This window comes from Piliocolobus tephrosceles, chromosome 1 (assembly GCF_002776525.5).
Source record: "Piliocolobus tephrosceles isolate RC106 chromosome 1, ASM277652v3, whole genome shotgun sequence".
NCBI lineage: Eukaryota > Metazoa > Chordata > Mammalia > Primates > Cercopithecidae > Piliocolobus > Piliocolobus tephrosceles.
The window spans coordinates 54,085,142-54,101,396 of NC_045434.1; the positions used below are offsets into that span (position 1 = coordinate 54,085,142).

Sequence of the window (16,255 nt, forward strand, 5' to 3'; positions counted from 1 at the left end):
ATAAAGCACATATAGATCGAAGTGGCTCTTATTTATTCTTGTTAAATTTCATCTTGTTGTATTCCACCAATCATTAAAGCTTGTCAAAAGTGTTTTTCATCTGTATATGTTGTCCCTGTTCATAACATGTCAACCACTTGTATGAGAATCACCCTTCCGAATCTACAGCCAGGTCATACGTGTCTTCAGGTGTTTCTAAATTCATGTAGCAAATCGCACATGCTGACTAGTTGCTTGTGATTTCTGAGGAATAGGATTGCTGAAGAGTCAGGCTTCTGAGAAAAAAAAAAAATAGTCTGCATTTTGGCTTTTAATCCGGATCCACAAAGTGATGCTGAAGGCATCCTGGGATGACCAGCAGGCACCCCGCTACCCCTGAGGTTGAGTGATTCTGGGCATATCTTCAAACCTCAGGGGCTTCAAGGGCCAAATTTTCTTATTAAGCATTTTATCTCATATGAAAGTGCTGCAGTGTATTCAGAGATGTTAACCTCTTCAAAGGGGTTATTTTATCTAACAGTACACTTTTGAAAGCTACCGGTAGTTGCCTGGAGCAGGTGGTCTCCAAATGCAGATTCAAAATGCAATGTTCCTGTAGGAAATCAAGTCAGAGTTCTGAAAATATAGCCTTTTATGCAGAAGATCTTCAAACACAGGTGATTGTCTAAGCAAGTTTTACTATAGTTCAGCTAAACTAAAATGTGTCTTACCTTTGCCCAAACTTCAACTGAGCCATATGATGACATTTAGACATGCTGAAATATGCTCTTTTTGTCTGGTTAGTATTGGGATATAAAATCTTGAGGACAGCAATATCTTGAATACAGTACTCTTGTCATGTTATCAATGCTTTCTAGATTGCAAAATCAATAGTCAATTTTCAGTTCCCATCTTACTTAATTTCTCAATACCAGTTAACACAATTAAACACTCCCTCCTCCTGAAAACCTATTTTCTCACTAGGCTTATGGGCCACCACTCTGCCTTGTTCTCCTCTTATCTTACTGGCTACTCCTGCATCATTTCCTTTACCTCCACTTTTCTAATGCCCAAGGGCTTACTTCTTGGACCTCTTGTTTTCTCTCTATATACCCACTCTCTTGGTGATCTCATCCAGTCTTGTGGCTCTAAATATCTAATATGGTTTGGATGTTTGACCCCTCCAAATCTCATGTTGAAAAGTCATTCCCAATTGGGGCCAATGGGAGGTGATATATACTAACAAATCCCACATTATCAGACCATCCTGCCTGAACCTCTGTATCAACTGCCCATTAGTCACTTCTGCTTGGAAATCCAAAACGGCATCTCAAATTTAATATGGACTCCCACCTCACCCAAAAAATCTGTTCCTCCAATTTTCTTCCCCATCTCTGCAAATGGAAACTCCATGCTTCCTTGCTTAGGCCAAAAACCTTAGAGATGGCTCCAGAAAATTCTGTTGTGTCTACCTTCAAAATATTTTGAAAATCTGACCACTTTTCACCACTTTCACATTACCACTGATCCAAGCCATCATCATTTCTCTCTTGAGTTACTACAATAATGTAGTGTAACATTGGGCTTTTGCTCAAATATCACTTTCTCAGAGAGTTCCTTCTGATTGTTCTATTTAAAATTACAGTTCCATCCCTCCAAATCTCCCTATTCCCTTTCTCTACCTGACATTTTGTACTAAAGGATTTCTCACCGTCTGATATATTATACAGTTTGCTTCCTTATCTGTATCTGGTGTCTTTCCTCCAACTAGAATGTAAGCTTTGTGAGGATGGGAAGTTTTCTTCCTACCATATCACCCATATTTTACAAGGTCAGTTTTTATTTTTATGTATCTCAAGAGTTTTCTTGAGGCCATGCACATCAATACCATTGCCACATATGAGCATCAGTAACTCCTCTGACCGCAGGAAATGCTGGGTGGGTTTCATACTCAGCTTTGCCCCTGCTTCTCTGTTTCCTGTGCCTCTCCTACTCCCAACCAGGACCACAGAAGAAAGGGTCCTTCTTTTTCTTTGCTCAACTGCCCTGCCTCTTATGTGAGATGTCATCCCAAGAGAAGATTTAATCATCTAATTCTTGATTTCTGTTGTCCCAATTTATGTTATTTACAGATTAAAAACCCGAAGTTTAGAAAGGTTATGTAACTAGCCTAAATCACATGTTAATAGCAGACCTGGGACAAATACAGTCCAGGCTCTAATAAATTTCTTTACAAAGAATAGTTAGGTTTAATGACATGTTTGCTTCAGCATGCCTCTAAGTAGCAAAGATTATGACTGCCTGCACAGTCTGCTTGCAGAGGTTGCATGAATTCCTCTTGTCTGAAAATTTCTTCCACCAAGTTAGAGTACAGTAGTATCTGATATACCACCATGAAGGCCCATATTTTAGGACAACGAAGGGAAGATTCTTTAGTTTATCAGTGCAGAGATCTTTTTGGTTTGTTTTGTGATCAATGGGCCTCAAGTGTAAAACTACAAACCAAACTATAGTTATTTTAGGGATAAAATATACTCAGAAGTCCAGAAAGAGGCCAAATCATTATTCTATTGAGTAAACCTGTCCTGAACTTTAAAAGTTATGTATGAGTGTGTATGTGTGTTTGCATATGTGTTTGTGAAATGTATAATTCTCATCTTCCATCCCTTCTGTCTTTTGAGCCTTAAGATGTTTCTTTTTCTTTTTTTCTCCTCCTCTATTTTGAAGAGTTTGTGGCAGGCAGATTTGGCCAGGATGACTCCACTGGATATGTTGTCTTTACTCTTGATGAGAGCTATGGAGACACTGTCAGCCTCTCCATGTTTGTCCGAACACTTCAACCATCGGGCTTACTTCTAGCTTTGGAAAACAGCACTTATCAATATATCCGTGTCTGGCTAGAGCACGGCAGACTAGCAATGCTGACTCCAAACTCTCCCAAATTAGTAGTAAAATTTGTTCTTAATGATGGAAATGTCCACTTGATATCTTTGAAAATCAAGCCAAATAAAATTGAACTGTATCAATCTTCACAAAACCTAGGATTTATTTCTACTTCTACATGGAAAATCCAAAAGGGAGATGTGATCTACATTGGTGGCCTACCTGACAAGCAGGAGACTGAACTTAATGGTGGATTCTTCAAAGGCTGTATCCAAGATGTAAGACTAAACAACCAAAATCTGGAATTCTTTCCAAATTCAACAAACGATGCATCTCTCAATCCAGTTCTTGTCAATGTAACCCAAGGCTGTCCTGGAGACAACAGCTGCAAGGTAATGATTACCCATACAAACTAGGTATATAATATATGTTAAACTTTTATTTTATTAAAAAGATAACTTATTAAAACCATTCTTTCTATATAAAGATGATGTTACTGACCCAGCATTATAGAATGATATTTCATCTATATTTTTCCAACAAGACTGTGAAATTTACATTGAGGCATAAAAATGTGGCCTTGATCTTATTGGCATCATGATCCATTTAATTAACCAAAATAACTTCAGCTATAGGCTTCTCTCACCCTCACAAAATCAAATTACTTAAGTATAATAATATTTCAATTCCTAAACTCCTAATGGCTCCCCAGAGGTTTAACTGAATTAACTCTTTTTGGATGATATTGTTAACTCTATTTTAAATGCCCAGCTACTATTGTTTTGAACTTTTATTAAGTCAGCAACAACAAGAGAAATCTGAGAGGTAATTTCCTTCTGGTAGTTGAAATCCTCTGAAATATAATTTCTCAAAGCCCATGCTTTACTTTAAATATTCTATGTACTCTTCTAAGAGCTTCTTAAATACAAGAACTTGTCAGCTCTGCATGACCTTTCAAAGGGAAAAAAGGAAATGCATTTCTATGTGTTGAACATTTGTTGAGCTCCAACTATGGCCCTACACTAAGCTTGGTTCTAAATATACACAAATGAATTCTTGTAACATTGTTATGGAACATTTTCAATGAACTAGGCAGTATTTTACATGGCTTAATCCATTTAGTTCTATTGAAGGACTACAGTGGAAAGCAGGCATTGTTGTTGTCCCAATTTATGTTATTTACAGATAAAGTAACTGAAGTTTAGAAAGGTTATATAATTAGCCTAAATCATATGTTAATAGTAGACCCGGGACAAACACAGTCCATGCTCTAATAAATTTCTTTTTAAATACTTTCATTTTGAATACTTTTTGTGAGCAAGCTTGTGAAAACTCAAATAATAAACTATGTCTGTGATTCAGAGGCAGATCAGTGTGGGAAGGGCAATCACTGAGTTGGGATCCAGAGGACCTAGGTACCAAGTTTCACTGTTTCGCTTCTGTATAGGATCTTGGGCAACTGGAAACACCTTCTTTTTATCATCTGTAAAACCAGGAGTAAGAATCCCTTCCTCAAATGATAATTAGTGTATGTGAAAAGTGTCTGGTAATTTGTAAATTACAGAGGACGCTGCTATACTTGAAAAATCCTCCTTGTGCTATAGATCAATTTTATATCTTTTTTCTCTCTGCCACCACTCTGCTCTTTCAGAAAGCAGTTGGTAATGGAAGTAGTCATTTTCATTCTATTTAGTTAACAATGGATATTAAAAGTTTAAAATGTAGAGATGCAGAGAAATTAGCATTTTAAAAATAACAGATACGTGGTCTCACCTTCAACATTTTTCTATTTAGTTGCCAGTGCTTTTTACACCTTTGATTTCTTTTCTGCTCAGTCCAACCCCTGTCGCAATGGAGGTGTTTGCCATTCCCTGTGGGATGACTTCTCCTGTTCCTGTCCTGCCCACACGAGTGGGAAAGCCTGTGAGGAGGTTCAGTGGTGTGGATTCAGCCCGTGTCCTCACGAAGCCCAGTGCCAGCCAGTGCTTCAAGGATTTGAATGTAGGTAGAGTTCAAACCTATCATCTCGCCAGTTACATTGGGACATTTGAGTTGTTCCAAGAGCAAACACGGAAAAAGAGTATAGACAAAGCCAGCTTATTAAATTAATCTGTGGTTGTTTCCCTTATGTGAGTAGGCTAATAAACCTGACTGGCCTCTTGCCTCATCCTGCCTTTGGTGGGTGTCTGGATAGGAAATGGAGGTCACAGCAACACTAAACCTAGATGCTTAATCATTTAAAGCTGATTTCCTAAAGAAGAATTAACAAGGTAATATTTGACTTTCCTTCCCTCATTACTGGGAACACAGAATAAATATGTACGTGTTACACATTGTCATTTATTAACTATGAGGCCTCAGGCAATTCATGTGATCTCCATCATCTAAAGCTTCCTCACCTGTAAAACAGAGAGAACAATTTCTACTTTTTTGGTTTCTTTGTGATGATTCTGTGACCTTATGTGTAAATAAACATGTTAGGCACTCAATGTTTGCTATGAGACTTTCCCTCATTGTGAAAGGTTTTCCTGTCCATCTTCTGCATTACAAAACACACTTTTCCAAATGTTAGCAATTTGAATACTATACAGTATTCACAATTTTGACATATCCACCCACTAACTATATTGTTATTTATATTCTGTCTTCTCACCTACTTCAAATAATGCACAGTCCAGTCTATAGCCAACCCTCTATGTTTGCACTGAATTCTAATTTCTTCCCCATATTCAAAGATCGTGCTCCTAAAATTTTCTCTCACACACCAGTATCAATTTTTCCGTCACTACAAAAAATTTCCTTTGACACTCCCTCACTCCTATTCCTACCAGCTACCATCCCATTTCTCTGCCTTGAAGAATAGGGAAAAGAAAAACCCTCTAACGTGTTGTCTGCAATATGCTTCCAACCTTATCACTCCATTCTCCCTTTTACACCATACAGTCAGGCCCACACACCACCACCTCCCTCCTGAACTCTGTTAACCCAGAGATTCACAGGTCACCTTTGTCACTTCATTCAGGTTTCTATATAAACATCCTCCAACTTGGCTTTGTTTTTATTAATATCTCTTCTTGTTCCTTGATATTTTGTTACATGTGCGTTGATATATTTGTCTATGATCTCTTTCATCATGAGAATATAAGTTTCACAAGGCAAGAAAATTTTCTATGTGGTTTCTTGCTAGTAAATATTTGTTAAATAAATTGATATTATTTTCTTCAAATTTACGTAATATTTTCTCTTAACTACTGTGGACATTAAGTACATTATATACTTACTATAAAAAAAAAAATACATGCAGGATGCTGGATGCACACCTATAATCCCAGCACTTTAGGAGGCAGAAGTGGGAGGATTGCTTGAGCCCAAGAATTTGAGTCTGCAGTAAGCCAGGATCACACCACTGCACTCCAGCTTGGGCAATAAAACAAGACCCTGTCTCAAAAAATAGTAATAATAAAAATAAAAATACTGCACTAATATAATGGGATGGAACTAGAGGATAGTTTGGCTTAAGGTCAGTAGCAAAGACATACTATCTAGACTGGGCCCCCAAGTAACTGAGAAAAAGAGAAAAATGTATTTACTTTTATGTTTCTATACTTCAAAATCATATTATTTAAAAGACCTGTATGAAATACATTACACTGTATGTACACTTGGGGAAGTTTTCTAGAAAAATATGTATACTTTTATGTTTCATATTTAAGAAATATGTACTACACATGTATAGAAAACATGACTTGGCATAAAGAATGTAAATTGGTTTTTAATGAGGCACAAAATTTTAAATGATACTTTTTCATTATTCTACTTCTTCAATTATTCTAAAATAATTTCTTAATTATTAGTTTTACTGTTGATCTTTTGATAGAAATACTAAAGTTGTTAGTCTCAGCTGTGTTCTACCTGGTGTCCGAATCGTTTTGAATATTTTCACAGGAAAAAGGAATAGGATTTCTAAAAACAGTAGCAGCCCCAAAACAATAGCCCTGATGCACACTGCTCTGCAATCTACACATCAAGCAGTTTAGGAGCGGGACAAACGTGTCAGAAAGAAGTGAAGTGAACCTTTACTGCTACAACATTGCAGATAGCAAAACAGTAGTAAGTCCGGCTCTGACACACCCAGAAAGTCCCAGTAGCATTTTAAAAGTATAGCTTAACTTCGTGAAGAGAGAAAACATAAATAAATAGGAGGTGTACAATAGGAATTATAAATCAATTTTCTAATTGACAGCTATTAACCCAGAATTCACTTTTACTACTCTGTGTAATTTTAATTTTATGTGATCTTATGACCCTATTATATTTTCTTTCCAAGGAAAATATATTGAAAAGATTAAGTCTAATGGAACAAGATACTCTTGAGAGTACAGCTGATACATTACCCTGAGTTTGCCTTTAGGACTTTAATCATCTCTATCTCCGTGTCGTACCAAGATTTAAACATTTACAACTCACCTTAATTACAGGTGTGTTTACTATGGCAAAGTTCCCCAAAGAAAAGGTGAAGTACAAAAGTGGTTATGTATATCGTGGTTTTTACCCAGATCAGAAGACGTGATTTCAATGTGCTCAGCAGAGTTAATAAATATATTTATATAGCATTATAGACCACAGTCTTCATTTCAGAGTTGGAGAATTAATGAAATTTTTTCATTTTAACATTTACTTAAAAACATGTAATGAAACACTTGTTGCTCTTTTTTTCCCTAAATTCCCAACTCCAAACCTGGTTGAAAACACACACACACACACACACACACACACACACACACACACACAGAGTAAAAAACAATAAGATCCAGGGAATTGACTTACTTAAGTCAAATAATACACTTGAATGATACACTGAAATTTTCTCCTTCTGTGATTTCTAATCATTATCTCACTTTTCAGGATGCAGGATGGAGTTATTTTCATAGAGTATTCATTCAATTATGTTTACTGAGCACCTACTATACATCAGGGACACACAGGCATAGGCATAGGGATTTAGTGATAACCTAGACAGAGAAGATCCTTGGTTTCATAAAGCTTATGTCCCAGTGCAGAAAGACAGTCAAGGAACAAGTAAACAAATAAACATAATTTTAAGTGGTAATGGGAGCCATGAAGAAAATTAAGCATAGACAGTGAATGCAGGGAGGCAGTTTTTTTTAACTCGGATAGTCAGGGAAAGCTTCTCAGAGGAGGTGACATTTGAGGAGATATTAACACAAAGAAGAGCCAAGTATAAGAAGATCTGGGGAAATAGTATTCCAGGTATAAGTAACAGCAAGCGTAGAAGGCCTGCTTTGGGAACAAGCTTGGTGTATCTTCAATGAATAGCGAAAAACTGTGGCTGGGTCATGTTAATGAAGAAGGGAGTGGTGGGAATTGGAATTGGAGAGTTAATCAGAAGTCAGATCATATAGATGCTTTTTTTTAACAGGGCAAAATTTTGTCATGAATTTTTTTTTTTTTAAAGAGAGACAGACTCTTACGTTGCCCAGGATGGTCTCAAACTGCTGACTTCAAGCTATCTACCCTCCTCAGCCTCCCAGATAGCTGAGATTACACCCAAAACTGGCTCAGATCGTGTACACTCTTGTAGTTATGTTTAGAATTTAGGATTTCTTTTTAGATGTGATGCTAACTAATGGAGCTTGACTAAGGAGTGGTTGTTATATTGATCTGCAGAGCAGCAGAAGCAGGGACACTAAGAAGTAATTAGTCTTAATGAAAGATGATGGTGGTTGGGTGTAGCACCTGATAATGTAATCATACTGTTTTCAGGTCATTTGCTACTGAAAAGTGTGATAGATAAGAATAGATAATTGGCCACTGCATTGAGTAACGTAGAGGTCATTCATTGTAACCATGAACATGGTTTTAGTGAAGTGACTGGTACAAAAGCTTGAGTGGCCTATATAAAGGAGAAAATGAGGAATGATAAAGTGAGACAATGGGGATATAAAACTATTAGAAGTTTTGCTGGTAAAGAAAATCGACAAAAAAGCAGCAGGATTGGGGGATGTCAGGGTACTGTTTTGCATGTATTTTTGTTTTTTAAGATTAAAGCAATTGCACATATTTGTATATCGATGGGAAACAGCAAAATGGAAGGGGAAATGATGATGAAGGAAAGAAAAAGATTGCATAGAGGAATAATGTGTTTAAAAGGTGAAAATCAGTAGGACCCAGGGCGTAACTGGTAGAGTGAACGTTGGTGGGAATACAGACAGTACATCTATCACAGCAGGATACAATACAGTGTGGATCCAAATAATACTGGGTTTACAGATTTGATGGATATCTGAGGCAGCTCTGTTTTCTCAAGAAAATATTACGTGAGATCATAAGCTGAGATAGAATTCTGTATTTTAAGAGAGAGAACAAGTTGCTCCCTAATCATCTTGTAGTATGGGGGAAAAAGTTTGTAATAGAGAAATGCAATAGGATTGCCCAAAGTGCTGTGCTCACATATAGTGGGAGAGCAATTGATATGGTTGTATATGAAAGTACTTGGGTGTAGATACAGAATTTGCAGCTTGTTAAATAACTGGAGTTTTACCAGGTAAATAAATCAGTCATTTGAAATGTGACTTTTAACTGCCTACTCTTCAGCTTAATCAGAAGCCAGACTCCACGGTTAATTTTCCGTGTCACCAAGCTAGATTTACGATTTCTTTTGGCTCAATTTATTTATGTGTAAAATGAATTATCAGTGCTCTATTTGTGGGAACAAATGCAAAATAAAAATTGGCATGCATTAGGATTTCACTGGAAAAGAAATGTATAGTTTTAGTTTTGGTATCAAACCATCCAGGTTTGACATTCTGGCTTTGTTATTTATTAATTACATGACCATGAACAAAATTAATTAAATTCTGTGAGTCTCAACTTCTTCTTCCATAAAATGGGGTTAATAATAATACCTGTATTCAAAAGTTTGATATTAGGAATAATATAAAAGCAACTAGCACAGTATGTAACATGTATCAGATAGTCAATGTGCAATGTTATTAACACGATGATCATTACTATTAATAAAGGTAATTAAGCAAACTATAGATTTAATAAAGTTGCTGATTATTATCACCTTGTCTCATTAGGTATTGCAAATGCTGTTTTTAATGGACAAAGCAGTCAAATATTATTCAGAAGCAATGGGAATATTACCAGAGAACTCACCAATATCACATTTGGTTTCAGAACAAGGGATGCAAATGTAATAATATTGCATGCAGAAAAAGAGCCTGAATTTCTTAATATTAGCATTCAAGATTCCAGATTATTCTTTCAATTGCAAAGTGGCAACAGCTTTTATATGCTAAGTCTGACAAGTTTGCAGTCAGTGAATGATGGCATGTGGCATGAAGTGACCCTTTCCATGACAGACCCACTGTCCCAGACCTCCAGGTGGCAAATGGAAGTGGACAACCAAACACCGTTTGTGACCAGCACAATTGCTACTGGAAGCCTCAACTTTTTGAAGGATAATACAGATATTTATGTGGGTGATGGAGCTATTGACAACATAAAGGGCCTGCAAGGGTGTCTAAGTACAATAGAAATCGGAGGCATTTATCTCTCTTACTTTGAAAATGTTGATGGTTTCACTAATAAACCTCAGGAAGAGCGATTTCTCAAAATCTCTACCAATTCAGTGGTCACTGGGTGTTTGCAATTAAGTGTCTGCAACTCCAACCCCTGCTTGCATGGAGGAAACTGTGAAGACATCTATAGCTCTTATCATTGCTCCTGTCCCTTGGGATGGTCAGGGAAACACTGTGAACTCAACATTGATGAATGCTTCTCAAATCCCTGTATCCATGGCAACTGCTCTGACAGAGTTGCAGCCTACCGCTGCACATGTGAGCCTGGATACACTGGTGTGAACTGTGAAGTGGATATAGACAACTGCCAGAATCACCAGTGTGCAAATGGAGCCACCTGCATTAGTGATACTAATGGCTATTCTTGCCTCTGTTTTGGAAATTTTACAGGAAAATTTTGCAGGTGAGCATAAAGTACATATGAAGCTTGGTCTTTGAAGCTGTACTCTGCATCACTGTTCTTGTCAAATTGGAATGCTATCTCCTCGAGGTATACATATATACTGTGCTGAACAGGGCTAACACTGGTCACTTCCGTCACAACTTGGTCATGTTAAGACAGGATCTCACGTACTAGGATATTCTACAAGTCAGAAAGGTAGTGTTTAAGTCAGACTTTCAGCAAAATATTTTCTCAGTCATCTGTGTGAAAATGTGTCTCATGAACTGTATGTAGCCCCAGGGTCTGACAGCTTCAAGGCCTTGGGAAACAAATACATTTACAATAAATGCAAACGCTGAAATGTAGTATTGTTAGGGAAGGCGTGACTTCTATTGTTAAAATAATGCCCTGGGCTATTTCAGGCAGGTAAATACTATAAAATCCCGAAAAGAGTACATTAAAGTATACAACTGACCCTTGAGCAATGCAGGGGGTAGAGGTGCCCACGTGCAGTTGAAAATTCACATTTAACTTTTAACTCTCCCGAAACGTAACTATCAGCCTGGTTGACCAGAAACCTTAACAATAACACAGTCAATTAACACATATTTTGTGTGTCATATTCTTCTGTCTTCTTACCATAAAGCAAGCTAGAGAAAATAAAGTGTTATTAAGAAAATTATAGGAAAGAGAAAACATATTTACTATTCATTAGCGGAAATTGATGGTCAGAGATCTTTATCCTCATTGTCTTCATGTTGATTAGGATGAAGAGGAAGAGAAGGAGTTGGTCTTACTGTCTCAGTGGTGGCAGAGGTGAAAGAAAATCCACGTATAAGTGAATTCACACCATTCAAACGTGTTGTTCAAGGGTCAACTGTAATTTCAAAACAGTGGTATTATAATTCTCAAATATAAAATAAACATGTTTCAATTATTTTGTCAGTAATTATAGAGGAAACTAGTAAGATATAAAAACTAATTCAAAGGACAATCTAAAGAATATGTATATGTATATATACAAACAAAAATGAGTGAATGAATTTACTAATAAATACAAAACTGTTTAATATCCCATAGGGCAAGAAAACTAGTATTTGAAGTCATCTTTTCTATAGTGTGATAATCAGTTGTATGGCTCACTACAGATTAATTAATTTGCATTTTGATAAACAAGATTTTCATATTAATGTTGTTTTTTACAACTTACAGAATTGTAATATAGCTTAGCAAAGAAAATATAAGGCGCAGACCATTGCAAAAGTGGATAATCCTAGATAGTCCTTTATATAAACCCAGTACTGCATTGAAAGAATACACAGTGATATTCTTTGCGCATTTCAAAGTATTTCACATTTTTCTACAGCTACAAAAGCAGTATTTTAGTTCTTGTAACCACCTCCATTTCAGGCTATATAAACAGAGATAAGAAAGAGTATTGTTCTTCTAAGTCACATTGCTTCAGTATTTCCATGTAAGAAGTTATTATTGTTTTTACAACTTACACCGCTTTAAATTAACTAAATAATTGAGTCATTATGGGGAGGTGAGAGGGTTATTATTAACAAGTAATACATTCCAGAACTTCGGCAAGAACACCTGGAATGGGTTGGCAGCCTGTAGACATTACACTAATTCAGAGGTGGTACCTTAATTGCATGAATCTCCTGGCAAACATAACATGTAGGCATGCCTATACGAGGTTGTACATCTCTCCCTAACAGTTACTGTTGTTCTGAGCCTGAGAAAGCAAGGCACCATTATAGGTGCTAAGTGTTCCCAAGTAACCTGCCTGTTTAAAAGCAAGAAGAATTCAGGATCAAATTCAGTACATTTCACTGTGAATTTTGATGAGTAAAATAAACACATAGACCCTAGTAAGTAGTTCTCTAAAATTCTTTCTGCCTAATTCATCAAAGTCAAGTTCTGAAAGACGAAAGCCCTCAAAAGTACCTTCTAATGAGATTCAGGAATTGTTTATTAAAACCAAGATGTATACAAAGCTTCATATTTGCATTGCTAATTGACCTCTTTCAAAGCTGGTTGACATTTTTTACTCTTTTGAAAAGTCTTTATGATATCTTCTTTTTAAAGTAGAATTGATCAGCTCTTGTGGGAAGAGACACACTTAGCATCATATAAGCTAGTCTATCCACATTAGCTGCAGCACACACAACAGGAGCAAAATTCAATTCATTTTACACTTTCTGAATATTTATTAGTTATCTGATGCCATGCACATACACAGTGGGTCAAAGGGCCTAAGCAACACTATTAAATTCTTTTTAAACATCAGTCCCTTCACACTACTAGATTTTGTCTTACAGTGAAGTTCTGCTTAACTTCTAACACTTGTTCTGCCTTTTATAAGGATTCTTTAACATGTAAAGCTTTGTTGCCATACCAGAGAGCCACACTCTGAATTCACATGCAGTTACCATCGTGTGCTATATACAAAGCTCCTGGAGAGCATTTGGCTTGCATTCTTCGAAGCTATGAATTATTACACAGGGAGCAGCAAGTCTTGGCAGGGCAACTGGAGTTCAGCTCTGAAAGCCAATAGAGAAATCACATGAGTGCTTGGGTACTAGAGTGCTGTCCTTGCTTTCCTGGCCTTTGTAGAGATGCAATTTTCTTACGGCCTTTATTGATTTATTAGCAAAGCAGCAGCAAATCTAGTTATAGCAAGTTCTTTTCCAACCCAAAATTTATTGCCACCCCATGGCATAGATCTTATCTCACAAATGAAAACTGTGTAGAAATGGAAGATGTATAGCCATGCTTGTCATAGTACCCTCCAGCAGGAGCTTTTTACTGGAGAAAGCAATTCTTGTATAATGCAGCACAATTAAGCATTTGTAGCTCCTCCAGCCTGAGTACTTAATTAGCTTGGCACTGACTACATACATGAATTTATCAAAAAAGTTTTCTTGAATGAGATGAACAAGATGAACAGCTGTGGCTGTTGCTTTTATCTCTCTAGACAGAGCAGATTACCCTCAACAGTCTGTGGGAATGAGGAGACAAATCTCACTTGCTACAATGGAGGCAACTGCACAGAGTTCCAGGCTGAATTAAAATGTATGTGCCGGCCAGGTTTTACTGGAGAATGGTGAGTCACATTAGAGCTTTCTGGAAGAGAACTCTGGGATAAGAATGATGGGATTACTCAAGGTTCATTTTCTCCTCTAATTTTTTATCTCAGTTCCCATAGGAAAATCTATGCTGAAATAGAGGTTCACACAGAGTGAAACAATAAAAAAGAAGAAAAACTGCAGTTTAGGTCAAAGGAAAGAACATTTTATTAGACAAAACTTCAAATAGGGAAAATGTTTTTTTAAAAATGTATAATGTGCTATTTTTCTTTCTTATAAGTACTTCCGAATTCATGTCTCTTTTTTTTGTTACTAACTCTAATACATGATGCAAATATGGTTGCTGTAGAAGTAAAATAAATTACAACTAAAAGATTGCCTCATAGAATTGCCTACAACCCAAAAGTATATACCTTATCCATATGATTCTACTTTTCCCAAAGAAATTCTTCAATGCTTCACCTCATACAGGAATTCTTAAAATGGAGTTGGTCAATGGCTTCAGGCAATCTGTGACCTGCTGAAAATACAGGGAAATTAGAATATGTATTTGAGTGGCTAGGAGTAAGTTCAGGGGTAGAAAGAATGCATACTGAATAGCTTTTATCAGCTGCTCAAAGGGATTTATGTCCCCAAAACAGTTATGAACCAGGGCTCTATAAAATACAGATACTATATAAGCAGATGATAGTTAACCTGTGCCACGCACCTTACAAATACCATCTCTAATTCTTATAGCTCTGTAAGGAAGGTTTTATAATTTTTATTTTGCATATGTGTAAACTGAGGCTGAGAGGTTAAGTGATGTATGAAGGACCTATCCACATGTAAGCTGCAGTAAGGTTGAGCTGCCTTCAAAGCCTCTGCTCTTCTATTTGATGTGCCAGCATAACTGTGTGAATAAATCTTTGCTCACCACATTTTTTTTTTTAATGAGAAAGATGTTCTTCCATCTCGTGTGTCACCTAGGGTAAGACACAGTGGTCTGTGATCAAACTTCCTACATTTAAAAAAATCAAATAAACTAAGCTCAGACATATTTGACAAAGATATTTTGACTGAATCAATATTTCCCATAAGCATAGTTAATAAAATAATGGATATGTGAGTGCTCTCTGGCAAGTGCCCTTTGGATTCACTTGGATTTTCTGTTTTTTAGCTGGCCTCTTTTGCATCACAAAGATACAGATCTTTTGCCACTTTTACAAAACAGCGGGGAGTCTAGGGTACACCTGAATTTTACCCTTCCAACCTTCTCTTTTATTTGCAGCCTGCCTTCTGTGGTTGGTTCTATGTGGTACAGACATTCCGAGTCTATATGTGCACGGAAGGAGATAGCCTTGAATCACATTCTGCTTTCTGTTGCACCAATTTTGGTTCTGCAACTTATTAACTGAGACCATTCAGTTGTATTCCAATTCCATGTATCTTTCAAAATATTGCAAATATTTTCTTGTCATTAATTCTGAGTAATTCAACTATTGTCAAGTGCGGGTTGCTTCCTGCTTGGACATCACAGTTTCTGCCTAATGGCACAATGCATAGAACTCATCCAAAACCTTGGATTATTTTTCTTTGCCACTCACGCATTGTTTCCATTTACAACAAACATTTCAGTGTCCTCTGATATTTATTAGTTTACAAAATTCATATTTGGCATTTAAATTCAAATATATTTGAAACATAGAAAGAAAAGAAAGCTTAGAGGTTTCCTTATTTTCCCAGGAGACTTTTCTACTGGAAAAACTTACGTGATGCTAGATATTTCTAAAACATTGAACCTGTGTTCAGTAGATTCTATGCTTTCAAAGTCCTTCACCATCATTACTTAATTGACTGGATGTTAATAGATTTATTTTTACTTTCCATGCATTAATTAACCTCCAATAAAAACGACAATGATGCTGATAATACATGTGTATCTATTGTTAACTGTTTAGTTCAACAGAAAAATAGGTGAGAAAGTGATGGAGTAGTTAGAGGAAAATAGAAAATTGTGGGCTATCTCCCATGGCCTAGGGAAATGTGACTTCTATTGCATCCAGGGATATTGAAAAGCTATCCTCAAATAAATTGGCTTCTCTCCTGCCTTGATTACACCTCCATATTAGTGTCATCCTGACAGGTTTTGAATGATGGATGATGTGAACACTCTGGCCCACCCAAGACCAAGAATGCTTGGCAGGCTTCTGAGAGTTGTCAAGTTTTGCTCAGATCTAATCAGAGAAGTCTCCCTCCAGTCCAGAAGCATAAGCCAAAAAAGGAAAACAAAATGTCTCAGCTATGCTTGGTATCCAATGGGATAAAGG

General features: G+C 36.7%; 1 protein-coding gene across 3 annotated transcripts in view; it reads left to right on the plus strand.

Annotated features, from left to right (window-relative positions):
- CRB1 (crumbs cell polarity complex component 1) overlaps positions 1–16,255 on the plus strand; it is a 165,152-nt gene that overhangs the window by 111,701 nt on the left and 37,196 nt on the right. For 2 of the 3 annotated variants that reach the window (XM_023224729.2, XM_023224728.3), the window contains exons 7-10: positions 2,707–3,254; positions 4,698–4,863; positions 9,966–10,872; positions 13,835–13,963. In XM_023224729.2, the coding sequence (XP_023080497.2) occupies positions 2,707–3,254; positions 4,698–4,863; positions 9,966–10,872; positions 13,835–13,963 (1,750 nt within the window). The remainder of the gene's footprint in view (positions 1–2,706; positions 3,255–4,697; positions 4,864–9,965; positions 10,873–13,834; positions 13,964–16,255) is intronic. The other variant, XM_023224731.3, reaches the window with a different exon arrangement.